We start from the raw sequence: 12,748 nt of genomic DNA, 5'->3' as shown, positions 1-12,748 counted from the left end.
ACGAGGTAAATGAAGGGGTGTCGATTGTTTACATTATCTTGTTTCATGTGGATGTTTCTCCTTGGTTAGTTGCTTATTAAGAGGGATATATTAAGTTGTTCGATTTGAAGGTTCTCATCATTTGTTAAAGCAAGTTGTATAAGTTGTATTTGTTAAATTCCGAAATTGAGTCGTCTTCACTTTGTGTTCTTCAGGGAGTTGCGGTTATATGGTGGAGTTTTATTTGATGAAGAGGTGACTTTGGGATTGACCAAAGTGATGTTTTATATGTTCTATATTTCCCCCTTTTTCCAGTTTTGTTTCTGTAAATTTCGATGAATGCATCGGTTTTAGAGTATTCGAATGCTTGAAAGTGGGAACAAATTTGTTGATAACTGGTTCATAGTTTCTTCTAAATGCATTCAAAGTTAAAAAAAAAAAACTTTACATTGTAATGGTGGCATATGCTTTTTTTTTTGGGTTGTGAATTGTGATAGCAGGGATTTTTGTTGTGCAGGATTCAGATCATTGCAATTACTAAAATGCCTAGGAATTTCGAATCGAGGCGACATTTGGAGGAAGGATTTTGGAGGTTTCTACTGGGTTTGGCTCTACTGATAACTATAGTAGACGGGCTAAATTCCGAGGGCCAATTGCTGCTAGAGCTTAAGAATAGTCTTCATGATGAATACAACCATCTTGGGAACTGGAAATCCACTGATGAGACGCCGTGCCGGTGGAGAGGTGTCAATTGTTCTTCAGATTACGAGCCGGTGGTCTCGTCTGTTGATTTGAGTTCGATGAATCTTTCGGGAATCCTGAGTCCTAGTATTGGTGGTCTGATCCACTTGACATTCCTCGATCTGTCTTATAACGAGTTCAGCGGGAACATACCGGAGGAGATTGGGAATTGTTCACGTCTGGTCTTTCTTTATTTGAATAATAACCATTTCAGTGGTCTGATTCCTGGTGAATTGGGTAAGCTCTCTTATTTGAGAAGTTTGAATATATGCAATAACAAAATCTCTGGTTCCCTTCCTGAAGAGCTTGGGAATTTGTCCTCACTAGATGAGTTTGTGGCATACACAAATAACTTGACTGGGCCGTTGCCTAGCTCTATCGGGAATCTCCGAAAGTTGAAGACATTTCGAGCTGGGCAGAATTCGATTTCTGGTGACATTCCGGCTGAAATCAGTGGATGTCAAAGCTTAGAAATGCTTGGTCTTGCACAGAACCGTATTGGAGGAGAACTGCCTAAGGAAATCGGAATGCTCAGAAGCTTGACTGATTTGATTTTATGGGAGAATAAGTTATCTGGGTTTATCCCGAAGGAGCTTGGAAACTGTACTAGCCTTGAGACACTTGCATTGTATGCAAATCGGCTTGTCGGACCAATACCTGCAGAGATTGGGAACCTCAAGTTTCTGAAGGAGTTGTATCTATACCGGAATCAATTAAACGGAAGCATTCCGAGGGAGATAGGGAATCTATCTCTTGCCATGGAAATCGATTTCTCGGATAATTATTTGACTGGCGAAATCCCAACTGAGTTCAGCAACATAAGGTGTCTACACTTATTGCACCTATTCGAGAACCGGCTTACTGGTGTCATACCAAATGAGCTTAGTAGCTTGAAGAACTTGACCATCCTTGACCTTTCGATCAATCATCTTTCAGGTCCCATTCCTTATGGTTTCCAATATTTGACTAAATTGGTTCAGTTACAGCTATTCGAAAATTTTCTGATCGGTACCATTCCTCAGCAGCTCGGAGTTTATAGTCCACTTTGGGCGGTTGATTTTTCTAACAACCGCTTGACAGGCAAAATACCTCCTAATCTTTGTTGGCATGGTAATCTTATTTTGTTAAACCTTGGAGCTAATAAGCTGTCTGGAAATATCTCAACCGGGATCGAGACCTGTGAGACCTTAGTGCAACTTCGTTTGGTCCGGAACATGCTGACAGGGAGATTTCCTTCACGGTTATGCAAACTGGTCAATCTTTCCGCTATTGAATTGGACCAGAACAACTTTTCTGGACCAGTTCCTTCTGAGATCGGAAATTGCCAAAAGCTTCAAAGGCTTCATATTGCCGAGAATCACTTTAGTTTCGAGCTGCCTAAGGAGATAGGCAATCTGTCTCAACTAGTGACTTTTAATGTATCATCTAATTCACTTTCCGGGCGGATTCCACATGAGATAGTTAACTGCAAGAAGCTTCAACGACTTGATCTCAGCCACAACAGCTTTGTTGATACTTTACCGAATGAGCTTGGAACCCTTACACAGCTCGAGATTATAAGACTTTCGGAAAATAAGTTCTCGGGAAATATACCGGCAGCTTTGGGGAACTTATCTCGTTTGATTGAGCTTCAGATGGGTGGCAACTTATTTTCCGGTGAAATACCCAATCAATTTGGTTCTCTTTCAAGCTTGCAGATTGCAATGAACCTTAGCAATAACCGTCTCGCCGGAAATATACCACGAGAGCTCGGGCTTCTTAATATGTTGGAATTTCTCCTACTCAATAATAACAACTTGAGTGGTGAAATTCCCAGCACATTTGAGAACCTGTCAAGTTTAATGGTATGCAACTTGTCGTACAACAACTTAACCGGACCTTTACCTGCCATCCCGTTATTTCAGAACATGCCGACTAGTAGCTTTATTGAAAATAAAGGACTTTGTGGTAGGCCTCTTCGTAATTGCATGGTAGATTCATCTTCTCGGATGATACCTGCTAAGAAGGGTACAGGAGGAAGAATCATAACGATAGTTGCAGGTGTTGTTGGCGGGGCATCTTTAATTCTCATTGTAATTCTCATATATCAAATGAGACGTCCACGTGAAAGTGTTGCATCCGTGAAAGACAAGGAGATACCACCACCGGCTTCAGATATTTACTTCCATCCAAAAGAAGGGTTTGCATTTCAAGATCTAATCGAGTCTACGAATAATTTTCATGAGAGTTTTATTGTTGGAAGGGGAGCTTGTGGAACGGTTTATAAAGCCGTTATGCATTCTGGACAAACGGTTGCCGTTAAGAGGCTAGCATCGAATGCAGAGGGAAACAACATTGAGAACAGTTTTCGTGCTGAGATTTTAACATTAGGAAACATTAGGCATCGGAATATTGTGAAGCTTTATGGTTTCTGCTATCATCAAGGTTTCAACGTGCTTCTTTACGAGTACATGGAGAATGGTAGTTTGGGTGAAGCACTTCATGGGGTCTCATGCAGCTTAGAATGGCCAACTCGGTTTTTGATTGCCATAGGAGCTGCTGAAGGTCTTGCTTATTTACATCACGACTGCAAACCGAGGATCGTTCATCGAGATATCAAGTCCAATAATATCTTACTTGATGAAAATTTCGAAGCACATGTCGGTGATTTTGGTTTAGCAAAAGTAATTGACATGCCCCAATCTAAGTCGGTGACGGCAGTTGCTGGATCATATGGATACATTGCCCCTGGTAAGTTGTCCTTGGCTTTCCGTTTTCACAAAAAAAGGTACTATTACTATATTGATCAAGATCATACCTGACGACACCGCTAATGGTGAAACTGAAAATTCTCTTCCTCTTTCTCGTACATTTCTGTTATTTGTTCGTTTGATGCAGCTTTTGAGCTTGTATATAAGGTATTTGTGATAGATAACAAATCTGTTTTTACTGGAAAAATGTGACATCTATCTGTTTTAGATCGTTGAAATTGTATCTGTTTTTTGTGACAGAATACGCATACACTATGAAGATCACGGAAAAATGTGACATCTATAGCTATGGAGTTGTGTTACTGGAGTTGTTGACAGGGAAGACTCCTGTACAGCCGTTGGATCATGGAGGCGACCTTGTCACGCTAGTGAGACATTATGTTCGTAAGCACTCATTGACTACCGGGATACTCGACGGTCGTTTAAATCTTGACGATAGAAGTATTGTCGATCACATGATTACTGTGTTGAAAATCGCTTTGTTATGCACTAGCATGTCTCCTTTCGATCGGCCGTCCATGCGTGAAGTTGTGAAAATGCTGATAGAATCGAAAAGGCAAGAAGACCACTTTGACATGTCTCCCCCCGACAGTCTTCCCCTGAAACACAATGCCTCGTGAAAGTATGTGACTCACTACTCCCCATTTTCATTAACCAATATGTCTCGTTTGCTGTTGATTCTTTGATATAACAGCGAATGCATTATTCGATAAAGAAAATGTTGTAGCAGAAGCTTCTGTTAATAGGAAATGGAAGTAACTGATGACACTCTCGGTGTCATCGGATTCTATACAATACTATATAGTATAGCAACATCAATGTACAGGTATGAATCAGATTCTTTCGAAATATTGCAGCCGTGCAGGTGCTTAGGTCACTAATCCAGACCATGGTTTATTCGTTCCATTGTTGAAATTAAACTGTTTTTAGTTGTTTCTGCATGTTCTTTTTACCGTGTTCTTACCCGAAATGCATCGAATCTGCGGGTACCTTGTCTGCAGTTTATTATATGTTCTTATGGTTTCTTTGGCTGATCCCGTAAAAGATAAACGCAGCAATCTAACTGCAGAAATAATCACGGAAATTACGGAAATCATTTTCGTGTTTGTATGTAGAAGCAATTATGTCGATATGTCACATTCGGAGATTTGAACTTAGTATCTCAAAGTTATCACGAGCAACTCTTGGACAGACTTGGTGCCATGGGTTGAGGGATCAAATATTAGGGATGGGTATGGGTCGGGTTTTTGGTCCACCCAACCCGACCCGACCCAACAAGGGAGCCTCCACTCGAGACTCGACCCAACCAGACCAAAACAAGGTTTCACCCGGCGCGATCTGAATATATGACTTAGAAACCCAACCCGAAATAATAAAAAAATATTTTTATTCAATAAAAAAAGTGATTTAATTGAAAAAATTATATATAGAGAGGTATTATTGTAATTATTCTTAAATATATAAGATAAAATTATATATTTTTTTGGGGTCGGGTCGGATATTTTTCACCCTAAATCCGAACCGACCCGACTCGAATATCACACCTAAAAAAACCCGACTTGACCCAAACCCGTTTTTTTTAAATTTGACCCAATCAGGTTGGGTCGAAACCGTCGGGTTCGGGTTGAGTGCCTATCCCTGGATCAATTGAGATGAAACATTTATATGCAACACTAAATGAGATGAAAACATAGTGTAAAATCATACCTTATTTTAATTTTAAATTTTTATTAAATGAAATAATATATAAATATTTAACCAAAATCTAAAATCCAACCCAATTACCAATTTATTATATAATAAACCAACCCAATCCATATCCCAAACAAATCAAACTCAAACTTTTAATCTAATACAACTAAATAAAATCTAGCCCAATAAATATAATTACCTTATTTTAATCTTCTCGTTTAGCACGAATCAAATGATTTCTTATTATTATTCCTTGAGGTTCTAGATTCGAGTTCCACTGTATGCAGAGTTATAAGCGTTTAATGTTAGATATATATATGATTATTATCGGTTGATTAAAAAATTCCTGAATAAATACTATATTACAAGTACTATAAAAAAGAATCTTAATAATTTTAAAAAAGTATCAACTTTCTTGCTCAATATCCGTGAACAATATAACTCTCGGTGGCCCTTGCTCCGCCACGCCTTAAATAGCCATCACCCAAACTACCTCTCGCAACACTATTAATTCACAATTTACCTTTGCATTTAATCATAACTGTGCATATTGTAAATAAGATGATGTCTTTGATTATTGGACGACGTTGCATGATAACTAATTTTACCAAAATTAATCTCATCGTCCATCCAAATAAACTTTAGGATAAACTACATGTTTGGTACCTAAACTGTTACTTTTGTTCCATTTTGATACTCAAATTTTATTTCTTTTAAAACTATATCTAGCGTTTAGTTTATATTTCAATTTGGTACCTTGTCGATAAAAAATTAACAGAACTGCTAACATAATATATTTTTTAGGTTTTTTCAGTGATGATGTAGCATTACCTTATAGTGACACATTAACATCACCGTTAAGTTTTTAACAATGGGATAACAAAATAAAACTTAAACTGAACGTTAGGTTTGATTTTGACAATATAAAGTTTGGGTACCAAACCCTAAAATTTATAATAAATGTTCTCCGGAAAGAAGTAATTTATTTATTACAGAATATATCATAAACTACAACACAACAATTCATCATCCTGAATTGCGTTACAATGAACAAGACACAAATTTTGTATATTCCGAACAACAAAGAGCATAAGGAAACCAAATACATACATCTGCAAACCAAGTCCCCAAGCTTGAATTTCACTCTGTTTCCCACATGGATTTTCGAACCCAGCTAGAATTATCCCAACTAAGGAAGATCCCATCGTCCTTAAGCAACCAATAAACCGCCTTCCGACTCCCGTCTCGGCGCGGCTGAAAAGCGTGCCACGACGCCATTCGCCGTCCCGATATGGCCATAAGGCCCTTTCTCGAACGTTACATTGATAACGGTCCCCTTCGCCAACTTGGTGCGTCCCGTTATCGGTGTAGCTCGACTTGCAGCTGATTTGCATAGGTCCCGAACCCTTCGGCATCGAATTCGTAACGTGGATCGTAGCTAATTGCTCGTGTCGTATTCCGAGAACCGACAACGACAGGCTGATGATTAACAGAACCGGAACGAGGACCACAACGAGATTGTTCCGACCACCCATTTCTTTTTTTTTTAATGTTTGTTCGGTCTTTTTTTTGAGTGAGTTGGATTCGATCACTTTGCTTACTTTTATAAGTGAAAGGAATTAAAAGTACATGCGCAATGGTGGGTGGAGATTAATGGAGAATTAAAAGCTGAGAACTTGTAAATTATTGGGGTTTCTTCTTTTAAAAATTAATCCAAATTATTGGTGTTCTATGGATCGTAAGGACTACTTTTACATTTAATTATAATAATCGGGTGGTCAATGACTTAGCAAAGCTGATAACTTTATTATTCTAATACGTGACCGGATCATTATTAGAGAAGGATATGGTATACGAATTTATTAAACTAACGAACATGAACAAGATATTGTGTTCGTTTAATTAAATGAACGAATATGAACAGAGGGCTCGTTCGTTCATTTACGTTCGTGAATATTTGGTAATATGTTCGTTCATTTATGTTAGTTCGTTTATGTTTGTTTATGTGCGTTTATTTATTTTTAACTCAATCTCTCTAGACTCGTTTAAAATATCAAAGCCTAATAAAGTTTTAATTTGATACCTATAAATATTTTAAAATTTAATTAATTTTAAATACAAATAAAAAAAAGCTCAAAACAATTAAATAAAATATAATCCTCAAATTGTTAGAAAATAAAAAATATATATATTTTTTCATTTATGTTCATTTATTATGTTCGTTTACGTTTGTTCATTTGTGTTCGTTTACATTTATTCGTTCATTTGTGTTTGTTTATCATATAAATGAACGAATACAAACAAGTTACATTTCTTAACGAACAAACACAAACAATAAATTTTTTATTCGTTTATGTTCGTGTTTATTCATTTTTGTATACAAGTATGACACAGTACATTAAATTATGCTAAATTTATTTTCTTGCTCTTTTAGCCATGCCCGCTTAGGTCAAATGTATTTAGGTATGTTGATGATTGATGGAACCATCGCCTACAATCAATGCAGAGTACAAGTACTCACCTGTGAAAGGGAAGCTTGCAATTACAAATTTTGACCAAAATTAAAATTAAAATTAAAATCTTGATTTGGTGGACATTATCACCGATTTTCAGGACCCTGCACGTGTTATTTCTTTAAAGTTCAATTGAAACTTGGCACAACACAACGTAATCTTTCACGTCAAGCATGTGTGGCAACGATTTTGATATTATCTCTTATTAAAATTTTAACAAATGATATTATCTCTTATTAATTTTTAATATTTTATTAAGGACGATTAGGGATGGCAACTCAACCCGAATCCGACGGGTTTCGACCCGATCCGACCTGATCGGGTCGGATTTTTTTAAAAAAATTTCGGGTTCGGGTCGGATTTTTTTAAAATGCACTGTTCGGGTCGGGTCGGGTTTAGGGTAAAAAAAATCCGACCCGACCCGACCCGAAAATATATATAATTTTATCTTATATATTTAGGGGTAATTACAATAATATCCCTCCATATATAATTTTTTTCAATTAAGTCACTGTTTTCATTGAATTAATTTTTTTTTTATTTCGGGTCTGGTCGGATCGGGTTTCTAAGTCATATATTCGGGTCGGGTCGGGTCGGGTGAAACATTAATTTTGTCGGGTCGGGTCGGGTCACGGGTGGATAACCCTTTCTTCTCGGGTCGGGTCGGGTGGCCCAAAAACCCGACCCGACCCATTGCCATCCCTAAGGACGATAGTGTAATTTTATCATTTTTCTTCGGTCGATTGTCAAGAGGGCTCGAATTATATAAACAAATACGTTTGTGAATATTAAAAAAACATGTTCGCAAACGCTACATGAACATGTTTGTAAACATTAAATGAATCAAATGCAAACACATTCACAATAAATAAATAAACGAATACGAATGTAATATTGAAAACTTAAAGGAATATGAACCAAACCTAAATGTTTTTTTTTTAAATAAACAAATATAAACATAATTTTATTCGTTCAAATTTGATTCATTTACATCTTTAAATATAACTTTCATCATTATAATTTGTAAAACATTATATTGAATTCTTTAATCTTTAAATTTTCTCTTTAAATTTTCTGTATACGTGATTTTGGAAATAAATTTATGAAAAATTTCATTTGACTTAATGTAAAAATAAGTATTCAAATTATACAATAAGTTGATTTTGGGTGTCTAAAATTTTTTTTGTTAGAAATAGGTGTCTAACATTTCTAACGTTACACTTATAGATGCTTAATTTTTTATTTGTTATACTTTTAGGTGCTTACGCAATAACGACTGTAAAAAAATCGTTAAATGACACATGTCATAATTATATTTTGGCTTAATGAAAAATAAGTATCGAAATATACTTTAAGTTAACTTTAGGTGTCTAAATAATTTTTCGTTAAAAATAAGTACATAATATTTTTTACGTTACACTTTTAAGTGTCTACATATTAATATCTATTAAAAATATTGTTAAGTGACATGTGTAATCTTTATATATTTTTTTAATTTTTTTAAAATTTAATAATATTATTAGTTTTTTTTAAAATAAGTATTTTTTAAAATTACAAAAAAACCTTTCAACTATATATCTTTCATTTCAACCTCAATATCGATTGTTGTCGATCATCATTGGCCGTCTTTATTATCGTTGAACGATCACTCATCTGTGGTCGAATCTCCACTGTCGATCATCGCTCTTGTTGTTGTCCCAATCTTTCAAAATCAATAAAGATGAACTTAAATTTTTGAATCCAATATACCCATATCCTTAACTCTAATCTCAATTTATCATTCTCACCTTAAGTTAACTTTAGGGGATATATGGGACAATGGAAGGATACTGAAAGCATCTTGGGAAGGGATAAAACTTGTGCACATGTGAAGGGGTTATGCAGAAAGGAGAGAGAATTCTTTTTTTTTTATAATGTTTATTAAAATAATAGTTTATTAATTTTTTTTAAATATTTATAAACTCAACGCGTGTCAAGAAACGACCAAATTTAATGGTCGTTATAATCTATGCACTTAAAAGTATAACATTAAAGATGTTAGATACATTAATGAAAAATTATTTAATCACCTAAAATTAACTTATGGTATAATTTGAGCACTTATTTTTACATTAAGTCAAAATACAAACGGCTCCCTCGCTCATATAGAGCAGTAGGAAAAAATATTTCTCGATATAAGGCATCTATCATATTATTCCCTTTCATTCTAAAAGATCATATTATTTCACGATCTAGAGTCATTTCTATAGTGTCAAGAGAAAGACGTCGAGATTGTTATGAGTCTTCAGCTTTGTAGAGTAAAAAAAAGTTAGTGACGATGAAAACGTACAACAATCTTGGAGTTTTTTAAAATTACTGTTGCAAACACCTTAATTTGGGAATTAATGGGTGAGATAGATTATTAGAGGAATTTCTTTTTCAAACACGATATTAGATTCATTTTTCCAAAAATAAACTTAACACAAGTAATTTAACGCCTTCTTTAACAATTATTATTGTATAAATATATAAAAGTAGAACGAAAAAACATAAAAAAACATATTTTTATCAAAAAAATTATTTGAACATCTAGCATTAATTCATTCCATTTTTATCTTGCAGACAAATTTTACTAGCATTAAAAAAGGGGGGGGGGGGAAGTCGCCACGGCTTTGATTCTTTGATTTAGGGTCTGCCCCGAGATTAGACAAAACCTAGCTTCAACAGTCTTTGAATTTGTTCATTTGGTTCCAGGGCAGCAAAAAAGGAACGGGTTAATGGCGGCGGCGGCTAGAGCAGTGATTGTCTCACGTCCGGTAACTTTCGTAACTGGGAATGCCAAGAAGCTGGAGGAAGTGAAGACCATCTTGGGTCAATCCATCCCTTTTCAGTCCCTCAAGCTTGACCGTAATCTCTTCTTCTACAACAAGTTTTTTTTTTTAATTTCCTTTCGTTTGATTTTGAATCCCCCACCGCCCAACTCTTTACATTGCCAATTGCTCAGTGCCTGAACTGCAAGGGGAACCGGAAGAAATATCCAAAGAAAAGGCTCGTTTGGCTGCTCGCCAGGTTTATATATTCATAAATCTTTGTATTTTTTTAGTCTAGAAATGTTTAATCTTTATATTTTATTGGATGTGAAGGTGAATGGACCAGTGTTGGTGGAAGATACATGCCTTTGCTTCAATGCTCTAAAGGGTCTTCCGGGTATTAACCATCCTTTACATGTTTTACTGATTGGGTTTTTTGGTTCCTTAATGATTTTTTTGAACTACTTGCAGGGCCGTACATGTAAGTTCTATCTCATTCTTGTAGCTAAATTCAAAACGTGTAAGCTTTCTTCTCGTTTCAGTTTCAATGGATTTAAAATGTACAGACAAAATTGTTTATCTGTGCTTCTGGTATTTTGGTATTTGGTGAACTGAACCTATGGAGTTTATGATTATTTGTTGAGCATGAAATCTTATTAGGCTTACCTGATCAAGCAAATGGCTAACATTAATGGACTCCTTTTAATTATTGTTTCTTGAGGGTTTTACTTTGATCTGAATCCTCCGATACCCTTAATGCATTATCGATATGTGTCATATACTCGTGGAAAACGATTGTTTCAACAGTGGAGGCTCGTTTATCAGTAAAACCCCTTACTCTAAATTTTATAAAGCTTATATTTTAGGAGCTTTTCTTTCTTTTGGGATTCTAACAAATTTCTCCTCCTCTTGGTTCTCTATTCACTTTCTTAAATTTTCTAGGTTTAAGATTAATCTTTGTTTTGTGGTGATAGAAGCAAAATCGCTTTTACATGATTTTGCATATAATGTAGGTCTCATCAGATTGTTCTTTTCTTTTTTCAATGTGCCGTTGAGGTTCTTGTTGTATGCTTTCTAATTGTCATTGTCTAATGTGTTCTGCAGCAAGTGGTTTTTGCAGAAGATTGGCCATGAAGGTTCTGTTCTTACGATACCGTCTTTCATTTCATTTCCTTCCTTTAAACCTCCGTGACAATTTTACGATGCTTCGGGATACTCTTCTCTCACCTGTTTACTTCACTTTCATAATTTTTTCCTAGGTTTGAATAACTTGTTGATGGCTTACGAGGATAAGTCAGCTTATGCCCTATGCGCATTTTCCTTTGCCCTTGGTCCCAATGTTGAACCTGTTACCTTTCTGGGTAAAACTCCGGTATGTTCCCAAGATTACTTTTCTATTTTCTTACCTTAACTCTTATATCTTTCGAGTTTAATTTTGAAAATGAAATGGTCTAAACATGTCAAGAATGAAGCACAAGGACTTTGTTCTTCAATTGTATAAATTTTTACATTCTTAAGTCAATAAGAGACAGATTCTATATCAATCAGAAAGTGCTGGTCCATGTATGTTGTTATTCTTTAAAAATTTAAATATTGTTCGGAAAATGGATGGAAATGAAAAAACGGGCATAGGAAATAGCGGCAGGAAGAGCGTTGTTTCTATTTATAATTCGAAGACTAATTTGAATCGTAACAATAAAGTTTCTGAGATAATTTGTTCTACTTTTTGGCTTGATCTATTAGGGCAAAATAGTTCCAGCTAGGGGACCCAATGACTTTGGATGGGATCCTATCTTCCAACCTGATGGCTATGACCAAACGTAAGTCCGTCGTTTCATATATCTGCTTTCGCCTATGATTAGTTATGATTTGGTCATTGAATAAAGCTGGAACTTATCTTTTGATAATTTTTTTATATCTTGATTCCGGTAGTTATGCAGAGATGCCAAAGGAAGAGAAGAACAAGATTTCTCACCGGTCTAGGGCACTTGATATGGTGAAATCCCACTTTGCCGAAGCCGGATACAATTTTACACCATCTAAAGAGTGAGCTATATGTTTCTTCATTGTTCCCATTGCATGGTAGATTCCTAGACCGTTGGCGGTTCTTGCATAATCCGAGTTAAGTTTCGGGTTTCTTCTTAAAAAGTCCATTTGGTCGTATAGATCGGTCTAGTTCTTTTTCTTCCTTCCTCTCCAGGACCATTTACCCGTTCTGGTCGCCTCTCGACCTGTTGGGGCATTGTTTTCGTTGGCTACTATCTTTTCAAGCAAGTTTTATATG

The 12,748-nt window shown here is 35.7% G+C and overlaps 2 protein-coding genes across 3 annotated transcripts in view; both read left to right on the top strand.

The window, feature by feature from the left end:
* LOC120197937 (probable leucine-rich repeat receptor-like protein kinase At2g33170) overlaps positions 1-4,409 on the top strand; it is a 26,357-nt gene extending 21,948 nt beyond the window's left edge. The window contains exons 5-7 of the mRNA XM_039199339.1: positions 193-258; positions 497-3,450; positions 3,711-4,409. Coding sequence (XP_039055270.1) covers positions 522-3,450; positions 3,711-4,090 — 3,309 coding nt within the window. The 5' untranslated portion in view covers positions 193-258; positions 497-521 and the 3' untranslated portion in view covers positions 4,091-4,409. The remainder of the gene's footprint in view (positions 1-192; positions 259-496; positions 3,451-3,710) is intronic.
* LOC120197966 (inosine triphosphate pyrophosphatase) overlaps positions 1-12,748 on the top strand; it is a 19,618-nt gene extending 6,870 nt beyond the window's left edge. The window contains exons 2-10 of one of the 2 annotated variants that reach the window (XM_039199375.1): positions 10,414-10,561; positions 10,659-10,723; positions 10,798-10,861; positions 10,936-10,945; positions 11,569-11,600; positions 11,724-11,836; positions 12,208-12,284; positions 12,397-12,606; positions 12,704-12,748. In XM_039199375.1, coding sequence (XP_039055306.1) covers positions 10,432-10,561; positions 10,659-10,723; positions 10,798-10,861; positions 10,936-10,945; positions 11,569-11,600; positions 11,724-11,836; positions 12,208-12,284; positions 12,397-12,514 — 609 coding nt within the window. In that variant the 5' untranslated portion in view covers positions 10,414-10,431 and the 3' untranslated portion in view covers positions 12,515-12,606; positions 12,704-12,748. Of the gene's footprint in view, positions 1-10,371; positions 10,562-10,658; positions 10,724-10,797; positions 10,862-10,935; positions 10,946-11,568; positions 11,601-11,723; positions 11,837-12,207; positions 12,285-12,396; positions 12,607-12,703 lie in introns of those variants that run through there. The other variant, XM_039199366.1, reaches the window with a different exon arrangement.

The sequence above is a fragment of the Hibiscus syriacus genome, unplaced genomic scaffold, assembly GCF_006381635.1.
Source record: "Hibiscus syriacus cultivar Baekdansim isolate YM2019G1 unplaced genomic scaffold, ASM638163v2 tig00004779_pilon, whole genome shotgun sequence".
In the NCBI taxonomy this organism is placed as follows: domain Eukaryota; kingdom Viridiplantae; phylum Streptophyta; class Magnoliopsida; order Malvales; family Malvaceae; genus Hibiscus; species Hibiscus syriacus.
This window is presented reverse-complemented; position numbering and strand designations above follow the sequence as displayed.